The sequence below is a fragment of the Papilio machaon genome, chromosome 9 (assembly GCF_912999745.1).
Source record: "Papilio machaon chromosome 9, ilPapMach1.1, whole genome shotgun sequence".
Lineage (NCBI taxonomy): Eukaryota > Metazoa > Arthropoda > Insecta > Lepidoptera > Papilionidae > Papilio > Papilio machaon.
The window spans coordinates 4509766-4522259 of record NC_059994.1 but is presented as its reverse complement, the minus strand read 5'-3'; the positions used below and the strand labels follow the sequence as shown (position 1 = coordinate 4522259).

Here is a 12494-nt window from a genome sequence, read left to right as displayed (position 1 = left end):
TTGTAATAGTTCATTAATAAATGTATTTAATATTTTTAAACTTATTATTATTTAGAATTTTTATTAGTATGTACAAAATAATTTAGTAGTTTTGTACCCTTCATTAATTTAAATATATCATGCACTTGCGTTCTTTATATTTATTTATGAGATTATGGATTTTCTTATTTTGTATTTGTATTAAGGTCCCCTCAGAACAGTACGTGATAAGAAATAAATAAAATAAGTTAGTGAAACTACAAAACACAAGATAGTAAGAGTGAGTCAGTGAGTACAGAGAGCGAAATAGAGAGAACGAGCTTTACTATCTTAAAAGTTATTAACGTCTTCGATCGATTATTAGTTATTCTTACATAATTGTACCTATTATATTTAATGATAGTTGCATATGGAAATATTAATTAAATAAGAAGATTTACTATCAATAATTTTGTGCTAGTATTATTTTCTATACGAAACCTGTAGTTATTTACTAAAATTTATAAATTAAAATTGTACTGTTCTGTGAACCTTCTTCCTTTTAAGAATTTATATGGTATGTTAGTATTTCGAGGTTCTTTACGTTATAACATTGTACACTAGAGACATGCACGCTCGGTGCTGAATGCAAATAAACATGCATTACTTCATCAGAACACATACTCGACCGGCACTAGTGCCTGTTGACTGCTAAGAGCCCTGTTAAAACAAAACGCTCGTCAAATACATTATGCACTCCTTATATTATCACTTTAAATAAATATAGCTCGGTAACTCACATATTCTTACAAAACAAACGACGTTTTCGCATCCATCTTCGCAAAAAATAAAAATTATCATTTTTTTTATATTGAAAGCGAAAATTGACTACTCGGCAATAATTGTTTTGATTGTACTTACCTGTAAACTCTGTCCCAGGGGCCGCGTTCTTTTAGCGAGGAACGGCTGGATTTCGGTAGGTTTTGGTAGGTTTCGCGTAAGAAAGCGGTAATTTCGAATAGTAGTACGCAAGCTACTAATCTTAGTGCCCGAGGACATTCTGCTCCGATCGTCTTTCCAGGAAGGCGTATACTTGCTGCGAAAGATGATTAAAATTTTAAAAATTTTAAAAATTAAGTATAAGAAAAATACGTCGCTATTTTTAGACTGTGTAAATCACTGTGAAACACTCGCACAAAAATTTTGTCAACGGTCTCATTTAAAAAGTGAGATAAAAAAAAGAGAATGTGAGACTTTTACTAATTCCTACCTTCATCAAGAAAATCTTCTTCCTCGTCTTGTTGCAAAAGTTCTCTTTGTCCATCTGGATCCGTCACCAAGGAGACTACAGTATCCAGATGCTTTTTGTCCTCATTTAACATCTCTTCTAATCTATTCCCAATCGCCTGTTATGTTTATTTATTATTAACATGTTTTTTTTTTCGCTATAAATATAATTTGAGTTTACTTACTTCAGCCCATTGATAAAATAACTTCCCGGCAAGTCTTCTTCTAAGCTGGGGACTGGCTGACACTAAAAATATTATATCTTTTTAAATTTTTTATAATTACTAGAACAAAAACCAAAAATAATCATACAGTCCAATCACCTAGACAAAGGTCATACTAAAGGTAAACTGAAGTACTGTAAATACTATAATAACGATATATGTACTTTTAGGGAAATATTATTAAAAACAATATATTAAAATTACTTACGTGAATTTTTAACCATATTCGACTTGAGCCAATGTGGCCATTGGCCCTTGTTACAATTATGCACTAAATGCGCGCACTCCAATAGAACTGAAGCGCGAGCCACCACCACTGTGAATGGCTGTAATATTAATAATTGAAATTTCATGTTTTATGTTTGTAATTCAATAAATAAAAAAAAAATAAGCTAGATTGAGTCAATATTTTACGTTAATTCTACGTTCATTTCTAATTGAATGGAATTAAACAAATGTGCACAATCAAATTGTTTTATTTTTCTAAAACCATATAAATGTGTTTAAAAATTTAAATAAAAAAGAGCTTTTTAAATATACTTAAAGCTCTATTTGTTCCTTAATTTAGCAAAGCTTCCCTAAGGCCCTGTGGCGCAATGGATAACGCGTCTGACTACGGATCAGAAGATTCCAGGTTCGAATCCTGGCAGGGTCGCGGGAACTTTTTGTTCAAATTTTTAAAGCCGTGTCAATTTTTCCCCATTCCAAGTATTATTTCTAAACAGCTTTATATATTTTATTTTAAGAAAATTTGTGGTTATTATTAAAGTTATATTTTTTTGTGTGTTAAGAAGACATAGTTTTCAGATATCATGGCGGCTTTTAAATTCGCGCCAGTCGCTTTGTAGAATACAATTTTAGGTATCGGGGCGTATCGGGATACAAGGGGAGGGCAATATGTAGAGCACCGATGACCCGGCAAGATATTTGAAAAGAACTATACCAGGTCTAGTAGAGCAGCGATGAACAGTGCATCAGGCGTGGCGCCGGGTTGCGTTGCATCCAGTAGGAAATTGAGTCGTGCGAGACCGGCGTACAGCGGCGCCGCGCACACCAGTCGCCGACGCTTCAGCACCACCACCTCGGACTCACCGCCCCCGGACCCACCCTCCAGAGAACCGCGGCGAGACATATCTACACATGAGTAAGTGAATGAACGTGCCAACGAACGAATGAATAGATCCGAAACATTGAGAAAATACTCACATCCCCCAGACGATTCTTCAATGCTCCCATCTCTTTTCTTCCCCATCTTACGAAGGCCAAATCTATTAAGTCTGTCTTCGACACGTTTCCGAGCCCTGTAGAAATTATGTTATTTATATTTCTACAATTTCTACTCCTCTTTCTTGTGTCTTTTCTCGATGTACTCTTCTCTTGGGATCCGAATAGATAAGCTTTATTAAGCTAAGTTAGATCAATTAACAGTCGAACCTGAATAAGTGAGAGTCCAAGGGTTCGCGATATTTTTCTTGTGTATAGAGGTTTCTCTATAACCCGAGTTTCTCGGGACAACTATCGTTTATAGAGGTTTCTCCCTTATCCGGGTTCGACTGTATTGACCTGTTGAGAGTGTATCCGACACGTCGCTTGACGTGCACAGGTCGTGCGGTGAGATGTGGCCGTGCTAGCGACACCATGCTGCCGAACTGCGGCAGCGACTCGCCCGAGCCGCCGCCATTGCGCGCCAGAGGAGCCGGCTGCGGACGTGTCTTGAACCATTTCACTGTACACAAAAAGAAAAACGACCATAAAACCACATTTAATTTAGTTAGTAACCTCCTTATTACCACGTGCTAGATTAAATATAATTTACCTTTAAACAGGAGCAATTCTAACTTTGTATTACTTACCTATCCCGCCGATATGAAACCTGGAGTGCAGAGACTTGTGTGTCATGTGGTGGGGGGTGATGTCAGCGGAGGCGGCGGAGGCGGAGGCGGCGGAGGGGATGGTGCGCTCTGATTGGCGCGGCGTCAGCTGGTAGCGCCGCGTGCGCACCGACAGCGGCGACTGGCTCGCCGACTCCTCACCTGCTTCTGTTTCTAGTAGACTCTGGAATATGAGACATATTGAGGAAGAATGAAGTAATGTAATGTGATTAACCAAACACTATATTAGTTGTAAATGTGTCTTTAATGAAGGATAGAAAAAGAACTTAAATATTATTTGGGTTAGTAGTACTTTCGTAAGCTTAAGTAAGCTACAATAACGTAAGTAACCTAATATTATAAATGCGAATGTTTAGATGGATGGATGGATGTTTATTTGAAGGTATCTCCAGAACGCCTCAACGGATCTGGATGAAATTTGACATGGATTAAGAACAGTCTATAAGAACATATAGGCTACTATTTTTTTCTTATTCCGCGGGGACAGAGTCGCGGGCAACAGTTAGTATGCAATAATATCTACATGTGCGCCAGTAGAAGATGTGCTTCGTTTTTTGAAGGTAAACTTCTTGTGACTGCGGTCATCAGCCGCGCAGCCCGAGTCCGCCCCAGTGTCCGACCCGCGCTCGTCATCTTGCATTCTTGGAATATGCCTACAAAATAATTAACATATTCGCTTATGAATTGTACTGTACTTATATCCATTAGTATATTAGTAGTACGTATATTTTATATCCATTTTCATACTAACATCTTACTAATATTATAAATGTGAAAGTTTTGATATATGGACGGATAGATGTATGCTATTAAGTATTACCATAACAGTTAAACAGATCTCGCTTAAATTTGGCATAGATGTAGAAAATAATCTGGAAGAACACATAGACTACTAGTTTTTTTAATTCCACAAGGTAGGAGTCGCGGGCAAAAGTTAGATATTTTTTGTTGATAACAGCGCCATCTACCTTATAACCCTTGTAGTCTGCATGTTATTGTCTCTCTGCTGGCTGTCAGGTCTCTCGGCGGTGTCAAGTAACGCGCTGAGAGCGACCAGTCGGAACTCACTGCCGTGAGCTTCTTTCACGTAACTTAGAAGAAGGCGCACTTCCATATAAAGAGCCTAAGATGATAATGTATTTATTTAAACCAATTTTCAAGGACATCTTTGCCGATTTTTTATGAATAAAAACTATGAGATTACCAAGAATATTAAATTCATAATCAAAATACTTACGGAATTATCGAGCATCTTCAATTCCTTATGCATCAATGCAAACCTTGTGACGAGCACTCTGAACGTTGCCTCTATAACAAAGTTCTCTATGGCTCTGTGCGTGTTAGCATTCTGTCCCGTGCCAAAGTTCGTAGCGTATCCGGCTTGCAAGTGGCTTATATCAGGAGACTTTGCATAATTACGTTTTTGTTGATCTACGAAATAAAAAAAACATGCTCTTTACTTTTATTGTTTTTGTGATACAATGAAATTCAAATTATATTTTATATAATTAACCGATATTGAGTTGATAGAGTAAAGGAGAGAAGTAGAAAAAGAAGAGTACTAAGAAAGAGAAAGTAATATAAAGAAAAATAACTCACTCATTGGTGATACCATATTAGACGGCTCCGCACAGAATCCAATAGTCGCATGTAGGTTATCCAATACCTCTCTTATCGGTGCAAATTTCGTCATCTCTCGAATTCGCAAGTTAAACTTTGATACATTTGCAGATCTGAGATGTCGCAACGAATTGCGAGCTTGTACTCTGAGACATTCTGCCTGAGGACCTCGTAACGCTGACGTGCATCCGTGTGAACATCCCAATTGTCTCAGTAACCTACAAATTTATAAGTATATACATTTATTTTCATAAAAAATATTCATTTATTTTATACCATTTAATAAATACTACTATTTTATTTTATTATAATTACTAATACGTATTTTGAAAAAAAAAAAACAAATGATTAAGTATCATTGGCAAGGGCTATTTATGTACAATAAGCAGTAAGTTTCATTAGATAAAAAGGGAACAGTACCAAAGCTATAAAACTATAAGCTTTCTTCTGCATATCAATGACTTGTTACATCATAGTAACGTCCATTGTTATGCAGACGATAGTACGGGCGACGCTTTGTACACGGCCCGAGCTAATGTTTCTCGGGATAGCGTCATCGAGTACCGGAATAAACTTGTGTCCGAACTGGAGACCCTTCTGGGGAATATCTCTGATTGGGGGCGACAAAACCTTGTCGAATTCAACCCCAAAAAGACACAAGTTTGCGCGTTTTCCGCCAAAAAAGAACCCTTTGTCGTCAACCTTAACTTTGAGAACACTCCCCTGGTTGCCTCAGCCAGCATTGGTATCCTCGGCGTTGACATATCGAGTGACGTCCAATTCCGTGGTCATCTGGAAGGGAAGGCCAAGCTGGCCTCTAAGAAGCTTGGTGTCCTAGGGAGAGCGAAGCAGTATTTCACGCCAGCCCATCGCTTACAGTTATACAAAGCGCAGGTTCGGCCACATATGGAATACTGCTCGCATCTCTGGGCTGGAGCTCCTAAATACCAGCTTCTTCCTTTTGACCGCGTGCAACGACGTGCCACTCGAATCGTCAATGACCGGGGTCTTACCGATTGGCTTGACTCACTGGCTTTACGAAGGGATGTCAGTTCCCTTTGCATCTTCTACCGCCTTTACCACGGGGAGTGTTCCGAAGAATTGTTTGGAACCATACCTGCCGCCGAGTTCCGTCATCGCACGAGTCGACAGAGCGCCAAATTTCATCGCTACCATCTCGATGGGTGGCATTCCACAACGACGAGGTTTTCACGAAACTTTCTACCTCGCACAGCCGCGTTGTGGAATACTCTGTCCTCGGCGGTATTTCCAAACAGTTACGACTTAGGGACCTTCAAGAAAAGAGCGTATACCTTCCTTAAAGGCCGGCAACGCATCTGCGATTCTTCTGGCGTTGCGGATGTCCATGGGCGTCGGATCAAATAATTCTCGGTCCGTTGCTCGTTTGCCCCCTTCTCGTATAAAAAAAAAAAAAAAAAAAAAAAAGGTAATAAAATTTAACTCAAAGTGTTTACCTAAGTATAATATGCATAATCATATAGTAGGGGCAATCAAAATTTTCCTCCTCTTTAATCTTTTCTTTACTTTCCCCTCCTTCAACATTAGTGGACTCTTGACTGGGGGCGCACGGTATACCAGAATCCCGTTCCTTTAATTATATAAATACAGTATTAAAAGCACCCGAAACTGGCGTTATACATAGATATATGAATGTAAAAGCAAGACAGGTGTATCAAGACGGCGCCAAATGGAGAGCCCGTGGTCTCTGCCAACCCCTCCGGGTTACATGCGTTATATTATTGTTGTTATAGAATTAAAAACTTTTTAATATGCAGTTAACAAGAACTAAGAGATAATTCATAAATCAGTAATTTAGAACAATATCCAATGCACGCAATTTAAATGGCAAATGAAAAAAATTGATGAACATATTTTTGTTAGGATTTATAATTTGTTATATAAAGTGACCAGAATATCATTAATTAAGAAATCAAAACATTATTTTATTGATCAAAAACATCTGTTGCCAGTTAAAAATTAATAAAAAAATTACCTTGCTGTCTTTATCTTTAACGAACTCCGCTAATGGATCGATTGTCTCTGGTTGTACCTCTTTAGTACTATCACTTTGCCAATTCTTATGAACTCCGATCTCCATCAGGGTATCGACCAAGTTTAACATTACCTCCATAACTCTAACCGTGATATAGTAACTGTCCATAGTTGAAACAGAGTAAACTGCCTGGAAATTATTACCAAAGTCAAAACCCGTTATAACGACATCGAAGAGCCGGTAAAATTCAAACGTACAGATAGTTATATCCGATACTGTATTGTGTATGAGTTTAAATATTAAATTAACCTTCAGAATTATTTGTAAATCGATGTCACCGTCTTTAGTTATATAATATTTAGAGCCAGCCGCCTCTTGAATCTCCTCTACTATATACGTAATATTAGAGTCAGTTTGTGACCGGGTGAGACTCGGCTTGCGCTCCGGAGTGGGCATGTGTTGAGACCCTTGCATACTTATAGAGTCTAGTTGAGATTCCATTGAACCCTGAGAAATAAAAAAGCGTAATTTACCTACTATTTAATAGTTTCTTAGATCGGAAGCCATATTGTCGCATTCAGGAGATGTTTAATGGTCTGTAATGAAATCTACATCTAAAGGAAGTCCCCGTCATTATTTTTGACAAAACAAAGATAACAATATGTTTTAAACGGAGATTTTGGTCTCAGAAACCCACGATTAAACAATCAACAGTTAAACAGCCCTAGCTGACAGTTACTGTGAGTTTAGTGACGAGTCCTCCCCGTGGCATAGATAGGTACCTGTCTAGTTTTAGAAAGATAGTCAGGAGATGGCGTCGGCGTGTGTTCCGTCACAGTAATGATCGGGTTTTTCTTCTTGAGAATGTTGCTGTGTGTTGCAGTAGTTTGACCGTGCGCGCGTTCGGTCCTCGCTTCGCCGATATATCTGCAAGAATTTATTTATAATTTAAGAAAATAAAATAATTAAGTATAAATAGTACTTTTAGGTATGCTATTCTTCCTAAGGTAATGTGTAGGAATGGTATATGTGACGTAAAATCAACTTCATTGTGCCCGTTATAAATTAGTTCCTTAATTCTCACAATCATCTATATCCATGCATTTTAAAATGCCTAAAGGTTATTCAATAAAAATCTATTTATTGTTATTTTATGTGTTTTTATATTGCTAAAGCTAAATAATACTTACAACACACATCCGTAGTATTTTAACGTAAAGAATGGTAAATGTTTATTTTAACAAATATTATTATTGCATGCAAATTGTTTTCCTTTATAAAAACACGAATCCTAAAGAATTCACAGCAATGTCAGGATGGTTCAAAATTTTTGCGAAGTTCTCAGACACATTCGGGTTTTTATGTTTAAGTACTTCGAAGAAATGTCAGAAGTTGTGGAATGAATCTCTAAGAGGTACGGATTTTATTTCATAGGGCTTATTTGCACAATATTTTTATACATTTAACAGTTTTCTTTATCTTTATTAATTTCAAATATAGACACATTTGATGTTATAATTTCCAAATTGAACATACTTGAAGTTTATCTTATTTAATTTATGTATAAAATTATACACGAACCAACTAAATTACATTTGCATTATTAACAAATTGAATTTTAATCTATATATATAAAAGAAAGTCGTGTTAGTTACACCATTTATAACTCAAGAACGGCTGAATCGATTTGACTGAAAATTGGTGGGCAGATAGCTTAGAACCAGGAAACGGACATAGGATAATTTTTACCCAGTTTTCCTTTTTTTTTTTATTGCGCGCGGACGGAGTCGCGGGTAAAAGCTAGTATTAAATAAACGTCATTTCTTTTATTTAAATCTTAACAATGTCTCTGGAGACAAGGTGCGCTTCAAAATATCTGCAGCTACGTAAATTCTAGAACTTCAAGACTATCTTTCTACTGTTTTACTACAGCAATTTACATTTTAATTACTTTGTCGTCTGTGTGACAAAACACTGTGTATTAAATGACGTTGGTAAAGCTCTATATTACTATTTAATTTAGTCAAAGCAGTTAGATTTCTATGCAAATATACAGTACGCATATATTTGTTTATCATCACCCTACAAGACTAGACCTGGCAACTATCACGAAGCATCTACTTTCGTTGTAATATTCCTTATAAACTTACCCATTAGACGCTAGCTCATCGATCAGACAGCTAGCAATTTTCGTCCGCAATATTATTGTACAGGATTAAGCAGTAAAATCACGGGAGAAAGAGAAAAAAATATATATTTGAGTAGAAAAATCATTAGAAAATGTGTACGAAATTAAAATCATGCTGTGCATAGAAAAATAGATCATCATTTGTATAGAAAACGTAAAGTCATGAGAAAATTAAGTAACATGATAGAAAAGAGTTTCATTATAATAAATATTCCGACGTCTACATAATTGTAAATCTTACAATTTTTCTTAGAACAATTTAGGTTTTGCCTAACTGAATGTATTAAAAAATTAAAAATTACATGTTTAGGACTATTTAAAACTAGATCTACTAAAGTAAATTTGTAAAATAGAAATGTAGAAACTGACCTAAGACTAGGCATACTTTTGCCTTTGATGAGATTGCAGGGAAGCAAGTCTCCAGTGAGGCGCGGAGTTATAGCTTGAAAATTGGTGGCCAAAGCTGAATTGGGCCTGTCATCTGCAGTGTCCAAACTCCTGTGATATTCCTAAAAATAAATTGATAAAGTTGTAAAAGAATATACCGGAATATTGATATTAAAGCAATAAAAAGAAATAATATCTACAGATATCATTCTTACTGCTGTATGAAAACTAAATTTATGTTCTTCTTGGCCAATCTTTTCCAGGGCTTTCTCAGATTTGGAAAGCAGTTTTGTTTCAACGAACGCTTTCAAATCGGCCATTTTCATTTTTCGTTTAACTTTCTCGCTAGCTCTTCTATTCATTACATTTTCTTCATCGACTTTAGGCACAGATGCAAATGGTATCTCCGTAATTGGTGAGATTTCTTTGGATTCCGGGACTTCCATGAAATTTTTTAAAGAATCATGCTCTTTAATTTCCGGACTTTGGTAAACGGACACTTCTATTTTTGGAATGGGCAGAGAGTTGCTTCTTTTCCTTGGTGGAATTTGTTTGGACATATCATCACAAATGTCACGCAACCTTAAAGGTAAAACGGTAATTTAAAAAAAGTACTTTGAAAAATATAAGCTTTTTATTTTTGGGTAAATACGTGCCTATTGTACAGGTAATAAAGTGCCCAATAAACCCCTTCTTCTTGCCATTGCGTTGTAAAAAGACATCGCAGTGTTGCAACATCTAAAAATGTAGCTGCTGATACCTTAAAGAAAACATACATACATACATATTAACATATAACAGAAGTACTGGTTAAGGAAAGTTAAATAATAAACAAGACAAGACGTTGTTCTTTTTTTTTGGTATAAATAATGTATAATACAGAGACACACATTTCCTTGTTTGACTGAAGGTGCTTTCTCCGCAGATGTAGGTGTTCCCTTCATGGGAGGGCAACCCCCGCCACTATCGGATAGCGACTCTTTATCCGACGAGCTGTAAAAAGTTAATTAAATTTTAAATTCACCCCATTTCTGCACTTATGATGAGGGTAGTCACAAAAGTTAATACTTTTTTAAATACCTCATTTTAGTTATCTGTGGCAATGGTTTTATTCCCGGCAGTGTAGGCTTCATGTTGTCTGGCTTACGAACTTGAAACAAACTGGGATCGGCCGCGTAAACTGTGTACACTTCTTTATATGGACCACTGTAGTTTTGTTCTGATGGTAAACGGTAAATGAACTGAAATATAAAGAAAATTATTATGTCAAATAACAAAAAGGTTTTGCATAACTTTTAGTTTATGAAAACAATTCAATGGTGACTCTTGATAGTCACCAAAGGGCACAGAAAAACAGCCTATGAAATCATATTTTTACAAATATTGAAATAGAATGTCCGAGCTTACAATTTGCCTAAGCAAATTACAAACATGTCACATATTTAAGCAACACTTACAACATGTTCCTCTTCAGTGCTAGAACTCTCTTCAGGAATGGTTTCTGGGAATATTGTATCTTTGGGAGAGGAGACCCAAGGTTCCTCCTCAGTACTTGCTTGTTTGGATGGTACATCTGATTGTGATACTGATATATTTTGGCTCGGAGGACTTCCACTATTACCTCCTTCTTCTTTAGAAAATTTACCTACATATAAAACATAATATTCTGAACTTGTTTATCAGAGTTTTTTTAAATACCTTAAAAGTCATATTTTAATAGAAATATCAAAAAGTAAATTCAGAGAGTAAAGGTGAAAAAAATCAGAATCAGTTTTATGTCTTAGAAAAAGATAGTATCTTATGTTAAATGTGATATAAAGTCTCTGACAAAATTTTAAAATAGTTATTAAACTTACGGCCCAAAAACACATCTTCAGGTTGAGTCCTTTTAGAAAATTTCCCACCATAAGACCTAGGTTTTGGTTTGACTAAAGTGGTAAAGCATGCAGCATCAGGATGTCTGAATTCCCACAGAGCCTGCCACATTTTTAAGCCATTTTCTAATCTGTAATTGTTTGTGAAGTCAGATTCCTTCAAGTGTTGGGATATTGGAGCAAACAGGAAGACAAATAGCTGCAAGATAAACAATAATATACAATATAAATTTATAGAACTTTATTAACTAGAAATGGAATTAAACTTAACATTAACTTGTGGCTGTATGTATACTTACAGTTATTGCAGGTATAGAGAATAAATAATAGAAAGGGTTGGAATAAAATTTATCATTTTCATAATCATTATCAGCGCATTCATCAGAGGCATCAAGGAGGATCCAATGCAATGTGTAGAGAAGCTTCGTCTCTACATTTCCTAAAGATTGCATATTGTCTTTTATCCTGTAATAAAAAAGTTCAGATTAAATTATTTTAATTGTTAAATAACAATAATCATGTAATTACTTTAACACCACAGCTTATAAATATATAAAACTTACATCATTATACTTTTCCCTATGATTTTTAAGAAAATTAATAGCTGATGCTGACCATATTTTATGCACTTAATTCTGCAGTTTGGAATTTATCCCTCATAATTTTAACTACCTTCATTCATCCTACTGCAATGACTATGGTTAGGGTGAACTACTTTATTTAATTTGAAATGATAAAAAATTGGTACCTGTTGTGTAGTAATGCAGCCAGCGCATGCATCACATGAGGCAAGGCAGCTTGTATCAGACGCCATCTCGGTATTGATTCTATAGCATCAGTAAGGCTGACTGATAACCCGAAGCGTAAGTTTTGCACCAATACTTTTTCGAAAGACTGAAAGGAAATTTCAAATACATTGATTGACTTTTGAGGATAGTGTAAGAATAAATATGTTTTAACAATAATTTCTCACCTTACAAGCTTCTTTCAGTTCCTAAGAGGATGACAGTGTAATAAAAAATTAGAAAATTAGTATGGACAAGTTTTAAG

The 12494-nt window shown here is 35.9% G+C and overlaps 1 protein-coding gene and 1 non-coding gene across 2 annotated transcripts in view; one reads left to right on the top strand and one right to left on the bottom strand.

Moving 5' to 3' along the window:
• LOC106717552 (protein unc-80 homolog) overlaps positions 1–12494 on the bottom strand; it is a 35331-nt gene that overhangs the window by 21593 nt on the left and 1244 nt on the right. Inside the window, exons 4-31 of the mRNA XM_045679472.1 lie at positions 12418–12438; positions 12193–12338; positions 11744–11909; positions 11427–11643; positions 11028–11215; positions 10651–10811; positions 10461–10563; positions 10227–10330; positions 9771–10152; positions 9553–9692; positions 9146–9175; positions 7778–7922; positions 7305–7502; positions 6996–7184; positions 6457–6590; positions 4961–5199; positions 4599–4792; positions 4330–4484; positions 3885–4014; positions 3323–3524; positions 3033–3195; positions 2676–2770; positions 2413–2603; positions 1678–1795; positions 1431–1492; positions 1229–1364; positions 880–1054; positions 643–678 (exon numbers count right to left, since the gene is read on the bottom strand). Coding sequence (XP_045535428.1) covers positions 643–678; positions 880–1054; positions 1229–1364; positions 1431–1492; positions 1678–1795; positions 2413–2603; positions 2676–2770; positions 3033–3195; positions 3323–3524; positions 3885–4014; positions 4330–4484; positions 4599–4792; positions 4961–5199; positions 6457–6590; positions 6996–7184; positions 7305–7502; positions 7778–7922; positions 9146–9175; positions 9553–9692; positions 9771–10152; positions 10227–10330; positions 10461–10563; positions 10651–10811; positions 11028–11215; positions 11427–11643; positions 11744–11909; positions 12193–12338; positions 12418–12438 — 4220 coding nt within the window. The remainder of the gene's footprint in view (positions 1–642; positions 679–879; positions 1055–1228; positions 1365–1430; positions 1493–1677; positions 1796–2412; positions 2604–2675; positions 2771–3032; positions 3196–3322; positions 3525–3884; positions 4015–4329; positions 4485–4598; positions 4793–4960; positions 5200–6456; positions 6591–6995; positions 7185–7304; positions 7503–7777; positions 7923–9145; positions 9176–9552; positions 9693–9770; positions 10153–10226; positions 10331–10460; positions 10564–10650; positions 10812–11027; positions 11216–11426; positions 11644–11743; positions 11910–12192; positions 12339–12417; positions 12439–12494) is intronic.
• Positions 2052–2124, top strand: Trnar-acg. Its single transcript has one exon. It is a non-coding gene; the product is annotated as a tRNA-Arg (tRNA).